Here is a 23092-nt window from a genome sequence, read left to right as displayed (position 1 = left end):
GGACTTCTATTCTCATCCTGCTAAGCACTGTATATGTTAAGAAATAAAAAGCACTGTCATGGGAAATAAGCGTTCCGTTTTTCTTTCCAGTGGCACAGCAGTGGATTAGAAGTTTACAGAGTAACTGTTGATGAGCTGTTTATTTGACGTGTATCTGATTACTTCCCACACATACGCTGTTCCCAAAAAAAGGGTTGTTTCACAGATGTCATAAGAATTCTTCAAAATTACAGTCAAAGGCTCTGGGCTGTCACTTTAGATCAGGCTTCCAAAATCAGAATGGTGGCAACTTGAAGAAATACTGGCAGCAGAAATCAAGGAGGCCGGTGCAAAACTGCTTCTCATCAATGTGGAGTTTTAGTCTTCACTTTTTCTGGAAGAGGATTCTAGATTGGCCTTCTTGGTTATTGCAACAAAATATGGTGTTTTGATTAGAAAAATGATGGAAAGCTGAACTTAGTTTACAAATGGAGTGGTCTGTAGTCATGAAAGCTCTATATGAAACACTTGACTTAAAGGACATAGCATATAGCATTATTTCTGCCTTAAAAAACTGCTAAGTGTTTTTACTGCTTTTTAGGGGGGTTACAGTGAGAATTACAGTGATAGCTGTATGCCAGCTCTGCTGAGTGTTCATTTCAGACAGTAATTTTCTTCATGTTTTTTTCTTTCAGCGTGTGACTGTAATTATGGAACAGAAATCCAGAAAATGACAGACAAACATTAGTTGCCCTCCTCTAGGACAGTCATGTTGGAAGGATTGGTAGCCTGGGTCCTCAACACTTATTTGGGCAAATATGTCAATAACTTGAACACAGACCAACTCTCAGTTGCTCTTCTAAAGGGTGAGGCTTTGTGGTGTTTTCTGTAGTATTTTCATACCATGTTTAAAAAGAAAAAGTTATGTTTTTGTAATAACTAGAAGGTGGAATAAAAATGGTCACTAATATTGTGTTTAACGTTTATATAAACCCTTTTAATGTAGAGTTTTGTGCCAGCACTTTAAAATGAGTAGTGAATTCTCTTGTGTTCCTATCTTTGTTGCTCTTTATTAACACTGTTAAAGCAATTTGTATGAGACTTTCAAAAGTATGCCTAGCATATCTTATCAGCATGTTTAATTTAGCTAATATTTGAGTGTCATTTTTCTTAATACTGTTCGGTAACTTTCCTGTTGAGGGACCTTGGCAGGAAGTATTCCGTAGTCTTTACTTCTTGTGCTTTCGTGCTGGTAGTTACTCCTCTGTAATTAAGACTTCTGGTTTATGTTATGTCATGCTATGTTCATGAGTCCTGCATTATAGAGTCCTCAAATCAATGCTTTCTGATTTGCCTTTTGTTGCTATTAACTGCTTTTTTTGGAGAGAATATTTTATAACACTTCAACACTTACCTGCTCCTGTTTTTTGAAATACCGAGGAAAGACTTGAAGTATCTCTTTTAAAAAGACAAAGAGTAGGAGCTTTCTCCTTGGTTACAATAAAGTTCAGATCTAAAACCTTGCAGAAGATTGTTTCTAGATGACCTCATCAAATAGAGGCACATGGTATTTGAAAATTAACAAGACAAGTATATTAAATAACCATTGTCATTGTAACACAACTTGGAATGGCATTCTCATGAAATCCCATTTAATTTTTTTTCTTTAAAACATGATGCTAGTCATGTTAGACTTAGAATGTTCAAGTTGACATTGATTTAACATAATTTTCTTTTTAACGGACTTGTCTTTTTTTCTGCTTTGTGTAGGTGCTGTTGAATTGGAAAACTTGCCACTAAAGACAGATGCCTTGAAGGAGCTGGAATTACCATTTGAAGTAAAGGCAGGTTTGTATTTTGCCTCGGTGTGCAGGACAAGTATTAATAAACAGGAAGTATTGCATAATTTAGGAGAACCTTTACCTCTGAGTCAGAAGCTTATGTGACTGAGGTAATCTGGTTTTCAGGTTATCCAGTTCTATTTTAGCTTGTTTGTTTCTTACACCACTTTTTCTTTCAGGCTTTCCAGGGTTGATAAAGTATGTTTACACAGGAATCTGACAGCATCTCTGTTTTGTATATCTAGGTTTCATTGGCAAAATAACACTACAGATACCTTTTTATCGCCCACATGTGGATCCATGGGTGATATCTGTCTCAAAGCTACACTTAATTGGTGCACCAGAGAAAAAAGAAGATTTTGATGAGGAAAAGGAGAAGTTACAAGAAAGAGAACACAAGAAGGCCCTTCTTCTGGCTCTTGAAGAACAATGGAAAGTGAGTCAGGCTTGCCTTCATGCTGAAGAAACTGCTATAGAAGGATGTAGATGGATTGCATTTAGGTCCTTTAACAAGCTGGAGAACAAATGCATAGGAAACCAATTTAGAATTTGATTAATTACCTGTTAACATAGTGCAATTTCTGCCTAATCCCACCCTGGTCATGTGTTTCCCACATATTTTGGAGGTATTGAATTTTATTTTTTTTCTTTTCCTCCCTGTTCACAGTAATTTCAGTATAACAAGGTATATTGTTTCCTGATCGGTTGTTATCGTGGTGCTTAATGCTTGTCCCTTTTTTCTCTTTTAGAAAGAAAGACAACAGAAAGGGGAATCTTACTGGTACTCAGTTACTGCGTCTGTGGTCACAAGAATTGTAGAAAACATTGAAGTAAGCCTTTGCATTTTAGAGCTTTTCTCACTTGTTACGAATTCCCTGTGCCCACTGTGCTTCACATTGTGTAGCCCATATTTGAGGCTTTAGTTGGCAATGATGTTAATATTTGTCTCTACTAATATTTTTTTTTCTTTTGTCTAGTTAAAAATTCAGGATGTCCATTTCAGGTTTGAAGACGGTGTCACAAATCCTTTGCAACCATTTGCATTTGGCATATGCATCAAAAATGTATCAATGCAGAATGCAGTATTTGAACCAGTAAGTATAAGCTTTTGTCCTGGCAGTTAAGGTGTGATGTTGTATTTTATGTGTGCTAGCAAATATTTAGTAAAAAGTATGGCATTTTAATAATCTTCTGATTATTCTTATAAATTGATTCTGGGCATTGTTTATAGAATATCTCGAACTAGAACTAAAAACGTCATGGTATGTGGTGCGTGATCGTGACTTTATACCACTTTTTCTACTTCAGGTAGAGAAACTGATGCGGAAAAAACAGTTGGATGTTGCCGACTTCAGTGTTTATTGGGATACCAGCTGCACTTTATTGGGTGACCTGCCTCCTGGTCAGCTACAGGTATGAGAGAGATTGGTGTTGTTAGTTTCCTTTTTATGTTGCAAACCTAATTGACTTAAAATTTATTGGATCTGGTGCTTCTAAGAGCAACAGAAGTTTATGTTTTTATGCTATAATGATGGCATATGTGTGCAACCCCACAAAGGCTGTGCTGTGAAATATTTTGTTTTACCTTTGAAGAGAGAACATGTTTAAGAGGGTTTTTTATGGACTGGTATGCTAACAAAGTGTATTCTAATATATGAAACTAATGCATCCTAGTAAGCATTGTACACTCTTTTCTTATAGAATAAATTTGCTTGTAACCCACAGGAAGCAATGGATAAAAGTATGGAAAGTCACGATCATAATTACATCATGGGACCTGTATGCACTTCTGCTCTTCTTAAGAGAAATTGTTCTAAGGAGCCTTTAAGATCACGCCAGACTCCGCGGCTGGAGTGTGACATTCAGCTTGAGACTATACCCTTGAAGCTTTCACAGGTAAATACCAAACATCTTCATTTGGCAAAATTCAGTCTTGAATTATCTAAGAAAAACAGTTGTTGATTCAAATAGTGAAATACCTGTAGGGGTCACAAAACTGTGGAAGTGTTTGTAACAGCTTAAATACCAATTATTGTAGCATAAAATGAATACTTTCTTAAAAATTTTGAATGGGACATTCTGAAGAAGCTGTTTGTTTTAAAACCAAACACTCAAAATTATTTAATTATTTCACCGGAACTGATTATTGCAAGGAAATTACGTTTCTGTTTGTTCATTGTAACAGGAGGGATATACGTGGGGTTTTTTAGTCTGTAGAATGTACAATAGCAGCTGATGTTTGGCTGATAATCTGACATGGAAGGAGATTTCATTCTGAGTTTTGTAAGTGAGGAAGCCTGTAAATGGAATGTCACACATCTGCTAGCTACTGGGAGAAGATACGTGACACTAGAGAATCAAATTATGAATTATGGTTAACTTTAATCTTAATTCTGAAACTGTATGGAGGCCATTGGTGCAAATAAAATAAGCCCGCCTTTTTTTGTTGTTATTTGTTTTGTTTTCTCCTCCCCTTTGATTTGGAAAGCACTCCCAATATTGCTTAATTGATCTGTGTATTCTTTTATGAAAAGATGCAGTATCAGCAGATCATGGGATTTTTAAAGGAACTGGCTAGAAAGGAACGACAGCTTAAATTCAGGAAGTGGAGACCAAAGGTTACGGTAACAGAGAAGTAAGTATATCTACACATGTGGTGTTGTTAGTATGGTATTAAAAACTATACTAGGGAGACTAGAATGAAGGCAAATATCAAAGTAGATAATAAAAATAATATATTAGAGCTTCCATTTTCATCAGTCTGTCTTCAAAAAGGAGGACCTGGGTAACTGTAGACCGGTCAGCCTCACCTCCATCCCTGGGAAACTGATGGAACAACTTATCCTTAGAAAGATTGTATCAGTTCAGATCAGAGGTCTGTGTAACTCAATATTTTGTTTTCTATGCTTTGATATGTAACAACCATATTAAATCCCACTAAAGTGGTGGGGACTTTGCAGAGTGCTGCTCTACACAACTTGTAGAACTGCCCACATATGCTGTCTCTAATCCTGATGCTTCTTCTGACCAGTTGCCCTCTGTTTTTTTCACTGAACCTCTCCTGGACGTTTCACCAGTTCGGCATGTGTTTGCATTTTTTTTGAAATACTGGTAATATGGTAATTTTAAAATGTTTCAGCTGCCGAGAATGGTGGATCTTTGCTTTGAATGCTAATCTTTCGGAGATCAGGGAGCAGAGACAACGTTCGACCTGGGAGTTTGCATTACATCGGGCCCAAGATGCCGTATCTTACACTGACCTGTATTACAGCAAGTTGAAGGGGGAACAGCTGTCTGCTGCAGAGGAGGTATTTACATTTGGGTTTCCTACAGTATTGGTTTTGGTTCATCTTCTCAAATTTAAAGTGTTCTGGTTTAGAAGCATCTTTAGTTTTTCTGCAGGCCATTTGCACTGAACAGACTGTCTTTTGACCATAATTGAATTTTTAAAGCTTGGAACCTGGGCTTGTGGGAGGTGTGTGAGTGGCAGGGTTCTTGTGTTTTTGTTTGCTTTGCAAAAAGCTGTCTCATTTTTGAGCTGTAACTGGTTTTCACCAAAAATAGCGTCTCATAGAACATTCATGTCAGTCTGACATGCTTTCTTAACTAGTGTTCTCTGTAGACTCAGAAAGTATTAAATATTAGAAGTGTTTCAGGTCACCAGTATGGTTGGGTAGCTAATGTGGGAAAAATTATGGCAAGTTGACAGTCTGTTGCAGAGTGCTTTGTTGTTTTTTTATTTCTCCCCAGTTGATTTTAGGATGATGCAGTTACTTCACCTTTTTTTCTCTTTTCAGGCAGAAATGCATCGAATTGAGGATGAGCAAACTTACGAAGAGTTGAAGATACTATGTGAGATAGTTCATGATAAATTTCACGACCTAGCTGAGGTGAGAAACATTCTGCATGCAGGGTGATATTTAGAATCTTTAAGTGAATTATTCTGAGATATTGTGTTCTGTTCTGCTGGAGAGTGTTAGTATGTATTTATTTTGATTTAGATATGTGGTTTATTATTTCTTTGCTGCTACTCTCCTAATAGGCTAAGTATTGATGGAAAATATTACTGCTGGTATATTGAAGAGTGCTGAGTAAATAGTAGATGGAACTGTATTTTTATTATGACTCTTTTTGTACACTTGTGATATTCTTTCACTTATCAGCAGTGATGTGTATCTCTTCAATGTTCAAACACAGAGTACTAAAGAGCCGTTGCCTGATTCCCCTGGAGCTTCCCCCACAGCAGAATCTGCGCATGGCAGTAGCACTGGAATGCTGCAGTATCTGCAGTCCTGGTTTCCTGGCTGGGGAGGCTGGTATGGATACGCTCAGCAAGCATACGAAGGTGAACCTTTTGAAGGGCTGCTGCCAGACCCAAAGGAACAGTGGAATCCGGAAGACATACTAGGTGTGGAAATACAGGGTTTTCTCTTTCTTTCTAAGGCTGCTAACTCTACTGTAGAGAGATACCTGGTAAAGGTGAATAGGAACAGCACTTTGATTCTGTCCTGTTAAAAGATGATGTGTGTCAACTGATGCACCTAGGCAGCAGAGCTTAGTAGCCTGTTAAAACATCTCAATACCTGCTGTGCCTGCTTAATTCTGAAGTGATTTATGGAATGCATATGCTTCCACTGTTAGAGATATTTATGGCAAAGAGCTTTAGGATATTTTCTGTTCAGGTGGGTGGGGGTCACGTATCTTGCTGGGACTTGGTATAACATTAACAACACTGGCTTGTTGGGATCTTCTTAAATTTAGGTTTATGTTATCTTAATAGAAGGGTTCTACAGAATATTCAGTTTTGTTAAGGAAGGAGGTATTTCTGCTTTATTTTTTGTTTCTATGTTTCTTCTCTAAAGCTGGGGAAATCTTTCGTTTTCAAATTCAGAGAAACTTTTCTGTTCTTCAGTAGTATTCCAGAAACTTACTTGATGTCTTGTTTTGTGGGTTTTGTTTTGTTTTTTAATTAGGTGCAGATGAATTTTTTGATCCTGCTGCAGATGCTTCTAGCATGAATACCTTTACAAAGAGAGATCATGTTTTTGCTAAATTCAATCTGCAGTTGCAGGGTGGCTCTTTCACTCTGCTGCATAAGGAGAAGAAGGCGGTGCGTGCTGAGGAGACTGCTTTCATGCAGCTGGAGTTTTCAGGTATTAAATCAATTCCTGTTCTTTCTCAAAGAAAACCAGAGCTTTGTTGGATGGTATTTGTTATCTGTAAAATTTAAATACAACCCGTGCTGTATAGTAATAGAGAAGCATTTTATGTCTTTGTATTCCAGGTGTCAAGATCTTAGCAGAATCCCTTCCTCGCCGAAATTCTTCCCTTCTCAAAATTCAGCTTGGTGGTCTTTTTCTGAGGGATTTGGCAACTGAAGGGACCATATTTCCTGTTCTTGTTTTCCCAAATCCTGTAGGTGAAAAAGCCTCTTTAAGTTACTATGTAGAATGCATAAGTGTGTATGAAAATTGGTACATTCCAGAACTCAACACGTTTTTCTTGATTTGTGTCTTATCCCAGAAAGAGAACACGAAAGTCCACTTGTTGAACTTACTTTTCCCCTCCCTTTGCAAGGATCATTCATAGAACTCTTCATTATTTGCTCTGTATGCTTGTAACTTTAATGTGACAGCTACTTGTGTTGGGAAGAAGGTAATTTGTTGAACAAGATTTGATTTTTGGAACAATCAGCATTCCTGTTTACTCAGTGATTGTACTTTTTCATAAAGCTCTTTGGTCCAAGTAATGTTTTATTTCACCTGTATACTGTTACTCTAGAAGCAGAAATACAGAATTTTTTTTTTCTTCCTAATGTATTGCTGAAAAGACTTCAAATATCTCTTCTGAGCAACCAAAATTTGAATCTAATTCCATGAAAATTTCCCATGTGTTTTGTACTTTGTAATTTGTAGAGAACAGATGGAAATTTAGACTTAAATAGCATTAGCCTCTTAGTCATACTTCCTGCTCCTTTTACTACCTCAAGGGAAAAAATGCATATATTTTCAGACTATACATATAATTCACTTATAAAGTGACTGTAAGACGTAATACAGAAAAGACTTTTATGTTTATAGCAAGTGGCTTGGTTGATTTTATCTAAACAATCTTTTTCTTTTAAATTCTTATCAGCAAAAAGAGGTTGGCTGCATGTCTTCCTTTGGACTCCAAAGTTTGTCCTCAGAAATGATTAATCAGAATACCGGTAAAGATTTTGTTTTATGTTTGATGATAACAAGCATATGGGATAACTCCTGCAAACAAATTTCAAAACTGAGTGCCTAGGGTTGGAATTCATGCAAATGCTTTTTGCAAATAGTGAAGATAAAATCATAGAACTTTGTTCAGACATAAGGGTGCGTGCAGGTTCACTTGAAAGAAAGTAAGAAAAAATGTATTTCAGCACAAAGGGAGTTGCACTTGCTCTTTGTCTTAGTTTAAAACAAATAAAAAAATGTTAGGAGTTCAGCATTAGGACACCAGTTCTGAAAATGGTTTTGTATATGCAAACATGTTGAATTCTGTTGGTTGTAGAAGTTGATCATATTACTTGCTTTTCCATTACTGAAGGATTTTCAGACAGGTACTACTTTCCTAGTAGCACTAATTAAAAATTAGTCATTACATTCTTTGGGGTTGTTTTTTGCTTTTGTCCCTTTGTTTTTTGTTTGGTGGTTTTTGGTTTTTGTTACAACTGCAGTTTGTAACTCAGTTTTTATTCAGTTGCAGATCCTGATGCCCCAGTGTTTGAGATGCTTTATGAAAGAAATCCAATCCACAGCAATTTTGAGAGGCGCCTGGAAGTCAGTACCAGACCTCTAAATATTATTTACAATCCACAAGCCATTAAGAAAGTAGCTGACTTCTTCTACAAGGGAAGGGTTCATACCTCAGGTTAACCTTTAATGTGTTTTTTTGTGGGGTTGGGGTTTGTTTTGGTGGTATTACATCTCATCTTTGATTTTTATTTCTTTTCATTCTTAGAAATATAAAGCACTAATCAATCTCCACTTAAATTAAGCAATACTTTTTTTTTAGTTCAATAACAGGTGAACAAAATTATACCTAGTCGGCTTTGTTATCTCTTGTGCAGGTTTTGGATATCAGTCTGAGTTAGAGGCAAGAGTGGCTGAAGCTGCCAGAAGACAGTACAACAAGCTGAAGATGCAGACAAAAGCTGAAATCAGGCAAACTATTGATCGTTTACTAGTAGGAGACTTCATTGTAAGTTTTTGCCTCCAAAATGTTTATGTAGGCTCTTTTGCCACATGTTTTAGGACTTGAAACTCTGAAGAGTGGGGCTTTTTTGTTGTTTGCTTGTGTGGTGTTCCTTTGATCAAAGTGGGGAGTTTTAATGTGGTATTGTAGTATTCTTGTGGCCTACTATTTCTTTTTTCTTCACTTTCAGGAAAACAGCAAAAGCTGGACCGTGTGCCTTGATATTTCTGCCCCTCAGGTGATCTTTCCTGATGATTTCAAATTTGTGGATCCAGTGTTAGTTGTTGTAGATCTGGGAAGAATATTACTTACCAATTCTCAAGGTATGATTTAGAATTATTGCAGCTTTCATTTTCTTTCCACCTTCTCCCAGAAACACTTTTGTAGTAATAGTGGTTGAAAATGAGGCGATAGTGTCTTTTAATGGATTCGATAGTACATTGTGACTGACATCTGCATGTATGTAGAAGTGTAGTAGATTTCCTGGTGTGCAAATAAAAAAGTGACAGTGGAAGGGGGCAAGGACACAGTACTGGATATGCTTTGTGATTACAAAAAATACAACTTAGACAGGATGATTAGGTAATGATGGGAAATACCCAAGGAGAATGGAGAATACTCTTGTTTGTTTGTTTGTTTACTATTTTTTTTTTTAATCCGCAGAAGAATCTAAAAGGAGTGCAGATACTATTTCTTCAGATGTCAATGAATTGAGTGACGAGGAATATAAAACACCTCTCGCAACTCCTCCCAATACTCCGCCACCAGAATCTAACACTAATAGTGGCATTAAAATGTCCGAGTTTACTGGAGTAGAAATAAGTGAAGAGCAGCTACAAGCACAATTGATGAGTAAAAAAATGTATGAGACATACACACTTTCATTTATGGACCTTCAGATCATGGTAGGCCGAGTGAAAGACAACTGGAAACATGTTCAGGATAGTGATGTGGGTCCAACTCATGTGGTAGAAAAATTCAATGTTCACCTGCAGTTGGAGCGCAGATTGATATACACGTCTGACCCAAAATACCCTGGAGCTGTCTTGTCTGGCACTCTGCCTGACTTGAAAATTCATATCAATGAAGACAAAATATTGGCTCTGAAGAATTGTTGTACACAGCTGAGTACATCTGAAACGAAGTCTTCTGATGCCCTACATTTAGCGAAAGACAAGATTTTTGCAGAGGTAGACCAGCTTGGCAGCTTGCACGATTCCGTAATGAATCTGACACAGAGTGTTGTGATGCTGGAGCAACATACTAGAGAAGTTCTTGTTGAATCTCAGCTGCTTTTGGCTGAATTCAAAGTCAACTGCATGCAGCTGGGTGTTGAAAGTAACGGACGATATATCTCTGTGCTCAAGGTTTTTGGCACCAATGCCCATTTTGTGAAAAGGCCATATGATGCAGAAGTGTCCCTGACTGTTCATGGCCTGTTACTGGTTGACACTATGCAAACGTATGGAACAGATTTTGATCTTTTGATGGCTTCTCATAAGAATCTGAGTTTTGATGTGCCAACAGGAAGTCTTCGAGACAGCAGGGCTCAGTCTCCAGTTTATGGACCATACGATGCACGTCCCATTGACGTAGCTGGTTTGGCAGAGAGATGCACTGCAGCCTCCAGTTCTTCATCCGGTAATGATGCAAAAGATCAAGAGTCTCTGATAAAACTAGAGTATCAGTTTGTGAGTGCAGAATGCCCATCAATGAATTTGGATAGCAGTCTGCAGGTGATCTCTCTGCAGGTGAACAACTTGGATATCATCCTTAATCCAGAGACTATTGTTGAGCTGATTGGGTTTCTCCAGAAATCTTTCCCAAAGGATAAAGAAGATTCTAGTCCTCAGCCTTTGGTAACTGACTTGGAAAGAGATTGGAGGGAACAGGAAACCTTCCAGTCTACTTATGTACAGAATACAGAGGTAGCAGTTGATATTCACTGGTTAAATATACTCCTCCTCAGGACAGTCGCCATGACAAATGGAGAAAAATACGGCAGAAAAATTGCGACAGCCAGTATTGGTGGCACCAAAGTCAATGTCTCCATGTGTAGTAAATTCGACGTAAATGGCTCTCTTGGGTGCCTTCACCTGATGGACCTCACACAAGATAGTGTTAAGAACCAGTATGTTGTCAGCATAGGGAATACAGTAAGGTATGAAAATCTCATTGGTGATGTAGAATCTTTATTCTTTAGGCTTGATGATGGAAATAGCCTTCCAGATGCTTTAAGCTTCACTTTCACAGAAAAGTCAAAAGAGGAATGTTCTCTCAACCTCAAAATGGCCTCCTTACACTACAACCACTCGGCGAAATTTTTGAAAGAACTAACTTTGTCAATGGATGAATTGGAAGAGAATTTCCGCAGCATGTTGAAAAGTGCAGCTTCAAAAGTTACTACAGTCTTGGCAACTAAAACTGCTGAATACAGTGAAATGGTTTCTTTGTTTGATACAACACCACGGTCAAGAGATGTTACCAACTTAGAAGATAGTGAAGGCTCTGCATTTGGATCACCACCTCTCAAAACTGATACTATTAAGCTTATATTAAATATAAACATTGAATCACCGATTGTCTCAATACCTCGAAAGCCTGGTAGTTCTGAACTGCTTGTAGGTCATCTAGGACAAATATCTATTCAGAATTTTGTACCAGGAGAAGATGAGTCAACAAGTGATAGACTGCAAGTTGAAATTAAAGATATTAAAATGTATTCTTTAAATAGCAGTCAGTTTACAAGCAAGAAGGAGTCTGCAAGTGAAGTACCTCATGGGCTGCATTCTTCTTCAGGTCCTGCCAGTATTAATAGCCAGGAAGAATCTCATTTTACTCGTCATGACTTCTTTGAATCATTACATAAAGGCCATGGTATGTTAATCAGAGGACTCTTAATTATTTTAATATGAGTACTAGATGGTACTAAAAATGTGTCTTGACCATAGGTCTGATTGTATATTCTGTCTCAGCTGTCCTTTTTGAGATTTTAATTTAATTGCTCGATTTTAATTTCAATGGACACATTATTCTATTTATATCCATTTTTAGTCTTCTAATGAAGACTCAGTTCCAGAAGGACAAGGAACTGCTGGAGAGAGTCCAGTGCAGGGCAACAAAGATGCTGAAGGGAGCCAGGAGACATCTCCCTTGTGAGGAAATGCTGAGGGAGCTGGGGCTCTTTAGCTTGGAGAAGAGGAGGCTGAGGGGTGACCTCATTAATGTTTACAGATATCTAAAGGGTGAGTGTCAGGAGGATGGAGCCAGGCTCTTCTCGGTGACAACCAGTGATAGGACAAGGGGTAATGGGTTCAAACTGGAACACAAGAGGTTCCACTTAAATTTGAGAAGAAACTTCTTCTCAGTGAGGGTGACAGAACACTGGACCAGGCTGCCCAGGGAGGTGGTGGAGTCTCCTTCTGTGCAGACATTCCAACCCGCCTGGACACCTTCCTGTGTAACCTCATCTGGGTGTTCCTGCTCCATGGGGGGATTGCACTGGATGAGCTTTCCAGGTCACTTCCAACCCCTGACATTCTGGGATTCTGTGATTAAAAACTGAATAGTGCCTTTCATGCAGAAAGTTAACAAAACATAGCTATATATACCTATTTTAGCATTGCTAAGAGATTCTGAGCAAGTTAAATAGCTACTGTGTTATCTTTGCTGTACAGTCTTCATAGGATAATCTGTTCACTTACTATAACTTTGTTTTCATTTCACTTTTTCTTAACAGCATTCCACATTCTGAACAACACCACCATCCAGTTTAAATTGGAAAAGATACCACTGGAGAGAGATTTGGATGTAACTTTTCCTCTGAGTAATGAAGACTTTGGAATATCAAGCCTTATGAAAATTGAAGGGAAATTTGTGAACCCTCTTCAGGTATAGTAATGTAGTATTAATATTTCCACTATCGATATAAAAGGATTTCTCTACATAGAAGGCAAGTATTTTTCAGGCAAATACCTTCAAGTTTAACATGTTAGTAGTTTGGAAACTATGTGTGGTTAGAAGAGACAGTCTTAAGTCATAATAACAATGACTAAAAAATTTCGTCTTGTTCTGGAGCATTTTAGACATGTTTATGAATTAGTGATGATTGTTTCTTTTTTCTGCATTCTAGGTGGTGTTAGCAAAACATGTGTATGAACAGGTCCTGCAGACTCTGGATAATTTAATTTACAGTGAAGACTTGAACAAATTTCCAACCACTTCTGTGTCTTCAACTTGTCAGAGTTCTCCTTCAGCATCACCTCATAGCACAGGCACGGAATTCTCAAGTGAAAGGAAGGAAAATGGCTTATTCAGCCATTCTAGTTTTAATACTGTTCCAAACAAGTCATTAACTGTCAGGGAAACAAAATCTTTTACTCAGATTCAAGCAAACTTTCATATCTCGGAGCTCCAGGTTCAGTTGAGCGGTGATCTTACACTTGGTGCACAAGGTCTTGTCAGCCTTAAGTTTCAGGATTTCGATGTTGAGTTTACTAAGGATCATCCTCAGACTTTGTCTATTCAGATTGCCTTGCGTTCTCTGCTGATGGAAGATCTTCTGGAAAAAAACCCAGACTCTATGTATAAGAATCTCATGGTGTCCCGGGGAGCACCCAAGCCTTCCAGTTTAGCACACAAGGAATATCTTTCACAGTCTTGTCCGTCGGTGTCCAATGTAGAATATCCAGATATGCCACGTTCCCTGCCTTCCCATATGGAAGAAGCAACTAATGTCTTTCAGCTGTACCAAAGACCAGTTTGTGCCTCCCGTAAGAAGCAAAAAGAAGATGCCGATTCTGAGTATCCTCTGACTCCACCTCCTTCTCCAACAGCAGGCAGATCCAAGTTGCCTTGTGGAAAAAGTAACTTTGATGATTCATTAGTTCATATCAATATATTTCTAGTGGATAGGAAACATCCTGAATTTTCTTCTCGCTATAACAAAATTAACCGTAGTGTAGATGTTGATTTTAATTGTCTAGATGTCTTAATAACTTTGCAAACTTGGGTAGTGATACTGGATTTCTTTGGGATTGGATCCACTGCTGATAACCATGCTATGAAGCTGCAACCTGAAGATACTCAGCAGACAGTCAAATCAGAAATAAATACCTTGTCAGCTTCTCAAGCCCAAGAGCCTGTAAACACTAAGCTGGATCTGAAGGTATACTTGAGATGCAAAACAGTAATTGGATTGTCTGTCGTAAAACGTCTGGTTTATAGAAACTTGAGGTGACATTTTAAACAAATGCTCCATGTTCATCCCGTGGAGCTCTCGGGGGTAGAGTTTGACACCCACCCCAGTCCCCATCCAGGCTGCTCTGTGCCTGAGGAAGGTGGAAATTTTGTGGGCAGGGATTATTATTTCCCTGGGGTAACGCAGGGCACAGACTAAATGTCTGTGGTCTCTAATTGCTTCAGTATTGAAGACTGGACATAGTGAAATTGGCACTGTGCTGTTCTGGGTGCTACAGAGTTTTGTTTTGTTTTTTTTTAATTATATATGTTTGTAAATATATATACATGTATTTCTATACATATATTTCTATACATTTCTATGTATAAATGTGTATTTTTAAAAATATGTGTATATATATAGTGTTTGCCCAGAAGTCCTGCAGTTTAACTTAAAAATGATAAATCGTGAAAGAGAAAAGGATGAAGATAGCAGCTCTAGGATTTGTTGGTGTCCTGATCATTTTGAGTTGATTGGGAGACCCATTAATGTGCAAACAGGGAAGTAAAAACATTGCTTTCCTCCAGTGTCTCCCATTTAAATAATTTTGTTTGCCATTTATGTGTTACAGAGCAATTGTCTTGAAAAAACCTAACGACATTCCAGCTATGAAATGATATTGTTTAATACCGACCTCTCCATTTTTTTTGACCAGGTCCATTCCTTATCATTAGTACTGAATAAGACAACTAGTGAGCTTGCTAAAGCCAGCGTGTCAAAGCTTGCAGCTCACTTGGAGGTGACTGGTGAGTCTGCCGGGCTAGGGTTGTATGCAGTTTAAAATAAAAGGAGATGTGCACTGGAGTTGTGATTTGAAATGCTCTTATTTTGGTGCTCATTGGGGGTTTTGTGTGTTTGTTTCCTGGGGAAGATGCACATTCTCTTCCTGCTGTTTCTTCCTCTGCCTTTTCAGGCTTGATTTTAAATCCTTGCATCCCTTCCAGTTGTCAAACCCTTGATTATTTTTGCGGAGATTAGCTAGGAATGTCATCCTTTACTGTCACTGAGCAGAACAATAGTGTGTAGTACTGTTTTAGAGAAAAGGAGTTCTAAGTTTTCACAAATCAAAGTGATGTGATCACATTACGTATGTAAGACATGGAGTTACGTTTGGGTTAATATAATCTTTGTGGCAGAAAGGTGTGATTTTCTTTGAACGTCATGTTTAGTTGAATTTGATATTTTTAATTACTTGCAGTGGGTTTATCACACTGATAGAAACTTTTGGGTTTTAGTAACTTATCCATGTTTGAGGATACTAATAGTGTGTCTTGTTTTGCAGAGGGAGATTTAGCCCTGCAAGGAAGTATCGGAAGTCTGTCTTTAAGTGATCTTACAGCTCACGGAGAATTTTACAGAGAACGTTTCACTACAAGCGGTGAAGAGGCACTCATTTTCCAAATCTATAAGTACGGATTTAAACTTCTTGTTACTCTCTATTAACAGCATTAACACCCCACCCTCCAAAACAGCAAACCAAAAACTAAACAAACCGAATAAAATCACCCACAATCGTCAGGTCTGCATAGTTCTGCTTTTGGATGCTTGTGACTTAAATGAGACTTCGAACCTTTGCAGTCATAAACTTGAGATTTTTAGCACTTCAATGTACTTACTTTAGAAATAATTAGTATAAAATAAATAAGATAAGAAAGAAAGAAGGGTAATTTTAGTTGGCAATTCCCTTCTGAGAGGGAGGGAGGGCCCAGGCTGCAGAGTTGACCCTCATCGTAGGGAAGTGTGCAGTCTACCTGGAGCCCGGATCAGGGACATCACCAGGTTGCTCCCCAACCTCGTGCACCCAACGGACTACTACCCACTGCTGATCTTCCAGACAGATGGGGAGGAAGCTGCATCCCGCAGTCTGAGGGGAATGAAAAAAGATTCGAGGCCTTGGGATGGATGGTAAAAGAGTCTGGGGCTCAGGTGATTTTCTCTTCCCTCCTCCCAGTTTTGGGTGATGATATGGGGGGAATAGAAAAATTCAGTCTGTAAACAATTGGCTCCAGGACTGGTGCTACAGGCTTTGGGTACTTTGGTGACGGCTGGTTTTACAAGACACCAGTCCAAACAGTGATACGTGGGAAAGGTTTATCTCGCAGGGGCAAAAGGATGCTGGGACAGGAATTAGCAGGGCTCATTTGGAGAGCTTTAAACTAGACTCCGAGGGGGATGGGGTTGTAGCTGGGCTTGCGTCAGTGGGGCATCACTCTAGAGTTCATGAAGGCTGGGATGCCTCCCATACCCCAGGGGTGAAATTGGTGTGCTCATCAGGACTGTTTCGAGGTCCCTTCCAATCCCTAACATTCTGTGATTCTGTGTAATATTAGTATAAAACCAGTTTTTATATCTATAATTGAAGTAGTTTTAGTTATATACTGTGAACATCAGTTAAATGATCCATTATTTTGAATGCAAAAAAATGAATGGCACTATTTTTAAAACGTAGCTAAGATAGCTAAATTTTACTTTCAACCTTTATCATAGATATGGGAGGCCAGATCCATTGCTACAGAGAGAGTGTGATATTTGTGTCACTCTACGAATGGCGTCTGTTCAGTATGTGCATACTCAGCGTTTCCAGGCAGAGGTCGTGTCTTTCATCCAACATTTCACTCAGCTTCAGGATGTCTTGGGGCGGCAAAGAGCAGCAATTGAAGGACAAACAGTATGTCGGGTTTCTTCTGTTCTTTCCTAGACTGCTTTTGGAAGTGCAGTATAAGATTTATGTTAATGCATCAGAGTTCTGATATTAGCAGAGATTGCTCGTACTCATCTTGCAATTTGCACATTACTTAAAACGTTGGCACCTGGATCCTGCCATATGCACTGATACAGGTGGTTCCCTGTCTTTGTAGTGCCGCACAATAAAAGGCTCAAGATTTTATCTTGCCTTTTTCTCCACTGTTCTCTAGGTAGTTGTAAAACCTGAATAAGGAGAACCAAGCGAGAAGTCCTTCTGTTCTGCTCACGTGTCTTTGATTAAGTATGATGGCTGGTAGACTGAGAAAATCAGATCTTGAACTCCTGCACAATATTTTGTAAAAAACCTAATGTGGGAGTGCTTAAGATCGTTAATAGTAATAGTCTTGTTTAAAAAGTCACTTCTCATTATTGGAACAAAGGCAGTTAATACTTCCATATATTAAAATTCTTCATTGTGCATCATGTAGGAGGTTTGAATCTGATCTTGAAACATCTGTTCTGAATGATTTTTTTTCCTTTCTTAAATAATTTTTTGAAGTAATCTTTTCTTTCAATGGTGACCTGAGCAGGTCTGTTATGCCTCTCGGTTCAGTGGTGATCAGGTGCTTCACTCTCGATTGCTGCACCTGTTGCACAGGTGTGGGTGTTTGCCTCATGGTCCTTTTTTAACTATCTTTATAATCTGCCTAAAACAAGCTTTGGGGTTCTTTTTTTTGACATAAAATTTCACCACATTTTAATTTTATAAATCAAAGAATAGCGTTCCTGAAATCAGTACTAATCAGTGTGAAATAATCACCTGCTTCTGGTATTTAAAAAAAAATTATTTTAATGAATTTTTGCTCTTTCCAGGTAAGAGATAAAGCACAGCGAGCTTCCCGAGTTCTTCTTGATATTGAGGCGGGTGCTCCTGTTCTACTTATACCTGAAAGCTCCAAGTCTAATAGTCTTATTGTAGCTAATCTTGGAAAACTGAAAGTCAAGAACAAATTTCTGTTTGCGGGTATGCCGGGTACTTTTTCACTAAAGAACAAGGTAAAAACATTACTTCTTAATTCAACAGCTTGTGGTTTTTCTGTTTCTTGTGCGTTTTATGTCTGTATCAAAATGGTAAATGATTCTTACATTTTACTTGGTATATACACTTTGTACTACTAGTAGCGAAACTGTCCATGGCAGTGTGCTGGGTAATCTAGATCTGGCCGGGGGCTGATTGTAGCCAGCTGCTCCCTTTTGTGCCTACACCCCTTTCTGAGACAGGGCAGGGAACTGGTGCGTGGAACTCGCTAGAACTGGCCTTGTTATGAGCAGGGCCCAGCTGGGTGCGCACCTGGATGTGGGAGCACAACGGGCTGTCAGCCGGCTCGGTTTAGTACCCGCTTGAGCTCTTAGCCAAACAAAATTTCAACAGCATGAGCAGCAGAAAATAGAGATCTGTGTTGGCTGAATAGTTGGTGCTGCTGTTGAGAGGTGCAGCCACAAAATTTGGGGTAAGGAAGATAATCTTAGTTGGCTTTCTATATCTAACCTATGCAACAAATAGGTTGTTGCGTTGGAATGCCCCAGTCCCATTTTAAATGAGGGCAGAATTGAGGTGGACTAGATTGGTACAGCAGATGTGGTGTGTCTGTCACCCCCATTTAATTTATACTTACCAGTGTCTTTACTGTAAGGAACTATTGGACTAATATTGAGCTGTGTTCTGTACTTTAGTGTGCTGACGTATTTAAAGGTTTGTAAGTGGTAGATTCATAAATTAATGTTAGAAGTGAAAGGATGTGCGCACAGTAATTTTTATTTCAACTGAAAATTATCGTGTTATGTAGTACTGTAGAATTTTGGGGGTTTGAAATGAGATCGGATGTTGTTTGCGGTTTTTTGTTTGGTTTGTTTTCATTTTTTATCTGCCCTATGTTTATTTTTGAGGATCTGATTTTACAAGGCAATGCATACAAGGATCCAGTTTTATTTGAGGTATTTCACATCTTTATAGTAGTGCTCAGGTGCTCCTCATTCCTTAAAAAAAGGAATTTTTCTTACAGAATTTAGCACTTTAAAAGTTCCTTTATACATTTGAAATTATACTTAGCTTCTGAAGACTTTGCTGAATTCTGTAAGAATTGGATTTAAATTTGTTGTGGTGTGCTTTTTATGCATGTCTGAGGGGCTATTAATTTGGATTTATTGCATAAATTCATGGATTTATAGATGATGTGATAATTTCTCTTTGCATGTACTTCTCAGTCTCGTGTTTACAATTCAAAGTCAATGTCTTCAAATTTTTAATCTTAAAATCCTTGATCATGGCTACAATAATTTTTTCCACTGAATAGTAGAAGCTGGATGCAGAAAGAAGGTGGGCAGTGATAATAACCATACTGCAGCCTTGGGTAAAGTGAGCAGTCCCAGAGTGAGGGGCAAGTGGTTCACTACAGAGACATGATTGTTATCTGCTAGGGCACAAGAAGCTCAGTTAAACTGAAAAGTGAGGTTAATAAATGTAAAAGCAGGACGGACTAAGTGAACCCTGAAATTGGCTTTGGAGTTTCAAGGTAGTGTGTAAACGTGTTCCACCAGACGTATGGTTTTGGGAGAATAAACCCTATCAAGGTTTTTGATGCTAAAAAGCATTGTGAAGGTGGAAAAGCTCATAAGATTTCCACTGGATATGTAGTGATGTGGAGATGTCTGTTATACCTTAGTATAAATGAGCTTTAATTTTTTCACCTGTGGGCATTTTAACACTGAGGCGAGGGATTTATTCCTTCTTAAAATTCTGCAGAAAAAAATTGGGACACATTTTGATATGATGAGTGAAATATTTAAAGCACATGAAACATTAACTTCACGCTTAGAAGTGTTTGTTCACATATTCTATTAAAAAGTTGCCGACATGATCTTGCAGAAATAATGGCATATGTTTCCATCATCTGAAGGTGTTCTGAGAAACAGCTTTACATATTTAACAATCTTCACAGAAGTGCTTGATATCTTGACAGTCTAATCCCTCTATTTTGTATTTAATTTACATTGGGTTTTGTTTTGTCCAAAAAAACACTGGTTTTGAATTAATTTCTCTTGAAAAGATTTCACAGCTTTTTAAGAATGTTGCTGAAATATTTTTTTTTAAGAAAATGTTTTAATCTGCTGTTAAGGTTGTAGAAAAAAAAATTGGCCGTCTTTCTACAGTAAAAGATACTGGCATTGAAATATTTAGTATTTTGACAGGAATTTGTTGCAGCTTGAACCTTAGTAAACTGGTTCCTTAGAATTTAAATTCAAAATCTATTCTTAATTCCAAAATTTCTTTTGTTAGCAGGATACAGTTCAATTTTCATCTCCTTTGGGAACCCCAAAACATAGCATGAAGAAGACAGCAAGTGCTGAGGAATCAAAAGTGGCGATGGAAGGACTGTTCATGAAAAAATCATCAGGAACAAACATTTCTAGGCTGAAGAGTGAGCCTGTGCTGAACACATTGAGTAAGCAACAAGGGCAACAATCAAAGCTACCGATTGTACCAAACCCTGACAGCCCAGGTATGTGATAAATAGTACAAACCCCATATAGCTCTTCTTTTTCTTTCTAAAATAATGCAGTGCTTGTACCTGATGTGACACTGGAAAAGTAAGGCTGGCTCTAAAGACAGTAGATTTAAAAAGATGGCTTCTTAGTTTCGAGGTTGATTCTTGCAGCTGAAAGGATTATAGTTCAGTTTCTGGAAGAACATGTTTGGGCATGTTTTGAGATGGATATTGCAGACATGTTTTAAGAGTTTACATTTAGCTGTGAATGAGCTTGGTATTTGATAGTTACGAATATTGATGAGTGTGAATAAAAAAAAATAGGAATAGCTTCCAGGAGACACTAAATTTCTTTTTAAAGTAAGTTTTATTAGTTTTGTACAGATTTTTTTGTTTTCTTTCTTAATATGTTATCTCCTGTGCACTTGCAGAGGATCACATCTGCCTCTTAGACTGCATTGTGGTTGATCTGCAGGACATGGACATATTTGCTGCAGAAAGGTATCAGAGAGAGCACTCAAAGACTGTGGAAGACACAAGTGTGGACTTGAGCTTTCCATCCTACTTCGTGAGGCAGACAGGGAGGAGCCTCTTAACAGAACCTTTCAGACTGAAGTTACAAGTGGAGAGAAACTTGGACAAGTGAGTTTATCTAAACAGGATCTGCTGTCAGTATAAGCCAGTGTTTTAGATGCATTTTATTGTATTAAGTATTGCCCATTGTGTTATAGCATCTTGAAACACCGAGGTTTTTCCTGTGTTGTAGAGAGCTAAGCCATGCGGTTGCAGACATATCGATACATGGCAATCTGTCATCAGTCCATTGCTCTCTGGATCTGAATAAATATAAGCTGATACGTGGATTGCTGGAGAACAACCTGGGGGAACCTATAGAAGAGTTCATGCGGCCTTATGATCTACAGGATCCAAGAATCCATGTAAGAGGAACTATATGCAGTTGAAATTCTGTCTTGAAATGTCTGGAGTTTTTGCTGATTACGCTCAATATCTTACTTTCTTGTAGTTTACCAGGTGGGATGGTAGACTGGCAGGTGGTGGTAGGTGGGACTACCAGCTGGTAGGTTGTGGAGTCTCCTACTCTGGAGACATTCAAAACCAGCCTGGACACCTTCCTGTGTAACCGCATCTGGGTGTTCCTGCTCCATGGGGGGATTGCACTGGATGAGCTTTCCAGGTCCCTTCCAACCCCTGACGTTCTGGGATTCTGTGATTCTATAGAACAGAAATGTGAAACTGGATTAATAGACATTTTTCAAGTTGACACTTGTGAAATGTAACTTTTTTTCTTCAGCAATGGTTAATGAAAGTCTTTGAAGGAGAAAGACAGTACAGCTATTTGCATTTGTCCAAAATAACAGAATTTAATTCAGGAAGGGAAGTTAAACAGATGCTCTTGAAAAGCGTGTTGGTGTTTTCCACTTTCAGACAGTTTTGAGTGGAGAAGTTTATACTTCTATGTCGTTCCTCATCGACATGGTTAATGTGAGTCTGGAACTGATGGATCCAAAAGGAAAAGATGGATGCAGCTCTTTAGCCAGGTATGAATTTTCTTTTGTTACTGATTGCCTTATTCTAAATACTGTGCTCATCTGAGCGGTTATAGGAAAGGGATTAACGTAATACATGGAATTATGGTTTAATAATGCAATGAAATAGAATTTCTTAAATAGAGTCCAAATTGAGAGTCTCCGATGATCTGAAAGGGAATGACACTGTTCAAAAGATACCACCTGTGTCTTTCAAGTTGTCCTTGGAATGACAGTTCAGTAATCAGTCGACTTGCCTGAGACATGGTATTCTAATTAAGAAAATGCTGAAAGGTAATCAGAAAAAAAGGAACCCAACATATTTCTGCTATGGGTTTTTGTTTGTTTGTTTGGGTTTGTGGTTTTGTTTTGTTTTCTAATCCAGACGATTCTGTATCAGTGGAAAATATTATTACATACAGTGACTTCTATAAATAAATGAGCTACAAGACTCTTAACTGTATTGTTTTGCTTTTTATTCTCCTAGGTTTGATTTTAAGAAATCCAAGTTGCTTTTTGAAAGCTCTTCAAATGGAACAAAGTCTGTGAATTTGGTTTCTCATTCCATGATGGCATTTGACACACGTTATGCTGGACAGAAGTCTACTGCAGGCACTCCAAACGTGTTCAACTGCATCTTTCAGTCATCAAAGAATACTAGTAGTCCAGGAGCAATCCAGATTGAATTGCACTTCAGGTTGGTAATTCTGGGATGTGTTTGTTTGTTTGTTTGTAATAATGACATACTTGATCAGGATTGTCTTGTTTCTAATATAGCTTCAGCAGAGCTCAGTGATAGTGTTATACTGGCTCGTGCCTTTTGGAAATATCCTGGAGAGCCAGGGAGGGTTAAAAGCTTTTGCTGTTGGAAGCAATGCAGGCAAAGGAATTACAGTACTTTAGAGATTTTATAGCTCAGAATGTGTTGGATATAAAATTGTTTCATGGTATTTAAGCACTTACACTATTTTGCAGTTAGCATGACCAAATATAATTGGTATTCCAGATCATGAAGCCAAACACTTTCATCCCTCC

At 38.2% G+C, this 23092-nt stretch overlaps 1 protein-coding gene across 7 annotated transcripts in view; it reads left to right on the top strand.

Moving 5' to 3' along the window:
- Window positions 1-23092, top strand: part of VPS13D (vacuolar protein sorting 13 homolog D) — a 78630-nt gene that overhangs the window by 2321 nt on the left and 53217 nt on the right. For 3 of the 7 annotated variants that reach the window (XM_082069623.1, XM_082069620.1, XM_082069621.1), the window contains exons 2-30: window positions 675-845; window positions 1750-1827; window positions 2066-2256; window positions 2570-2650; window positions 2798-2914; window positions 3129-3233; window positions 3546-3716; window positions 4355-4455; window positions 4960-5128; window positions 5618-5710; window positions 6018-6228; window positions 6794-6973; window positions 7105-7235; window positions 7956-8028; window positions 8547-8717; window positions 8917-9047; window positions 9232-9364; window positions 9705-11918; window positions 12781-12932; window positions 13174-14208; window positions 14936-15026; window positions 15563-15689; window positions 16768-16948; window positions 17839-18021; window positions 20303-20525; window positions 20942-21152; window positions 21277-21448; window positions 21957-22069; window positions 22545-22754. In XM_082069623.1, the coding sequence (XP_081925749.1) occupies window positions 749-845; window positions 1750-1827; window positions 2066-2256; window positions 2570-2650; window positions 2798-2914; window positions 3129-3233; window positions 3546-3716; window positions 4355-4455; window positions 4960-5128; window positions 5618-5710; window positions 6018-6228; window positions 6794-6973; window positions 7105-7235; window positions 7956-8028; window positions 8547-8717; window positions 8917-9047; window positions 9232-9364; window positions 9705-11918; window positions 12781-12932; window positions 13174-14208; window positions 14936-15026; window positions 15563-15689; window positions 16768-16948; window positions 17839-18021; window positions 20303-20525; window positions 20942-21152; window positions 21277-21448; window positions 21957-22069; window positions 22545-22754 (7145 nt within the window). In that variant the 5' untranslated portion in view covers window positions 675-748. Of the gene's footprint in view, window positions 1-674; window positions 846-1749; window positions 1828-2065; window positions 2257-2569; window positions 2651-2797; window positions 2915-3128; window positions 3234-3545; window positions 3717-4354; window positions 4456-4959; window positions 5129-5617; window positions 5711-6017; window positions 6229-6793; window positions 6974-7104; window positions 7240-7261; window positions 7279-7402; window positions 7476-7955; window positions 8029-8546; window positions 8718-8916; window positions 9048-9231; window positions 9365-9704; window positions 11919-12780; window positions 12933-13173; window positions 14209-14935; window positions 15027-15562; window positions 15690-16767; window positions 16949-17838; window positions 18022-20302; window positions 20526-20941; window positions 21153-21276; window positions 21449-21956; window positions 22070-22544; window positions 22755-23092 lie in introns of those variants that run through there. The other 4 variants (XM_082069622.1, XM_082069625.1, XM_082069626.1 and 1 more) reach the window with 4 other exon arrangements.

The sequence above is a fragment of the Streptopelia decaocto genome (genome assembly GCF_964273445.1).
Source record: "Streptopelia decaocto genome assembly, chromosome: 20".
Lineage (NCBI taxonomy): Eukaryota > Metazoa > Chordata > Aves > Columbiformes > Columbidae > Streptopelia > Streptopelia decaocto.
The sequence above is the reverse complement of the archived record's forward strand: the minus strand, read 5'-3'. Positions and strand labels throughout refer to the sequence as shown.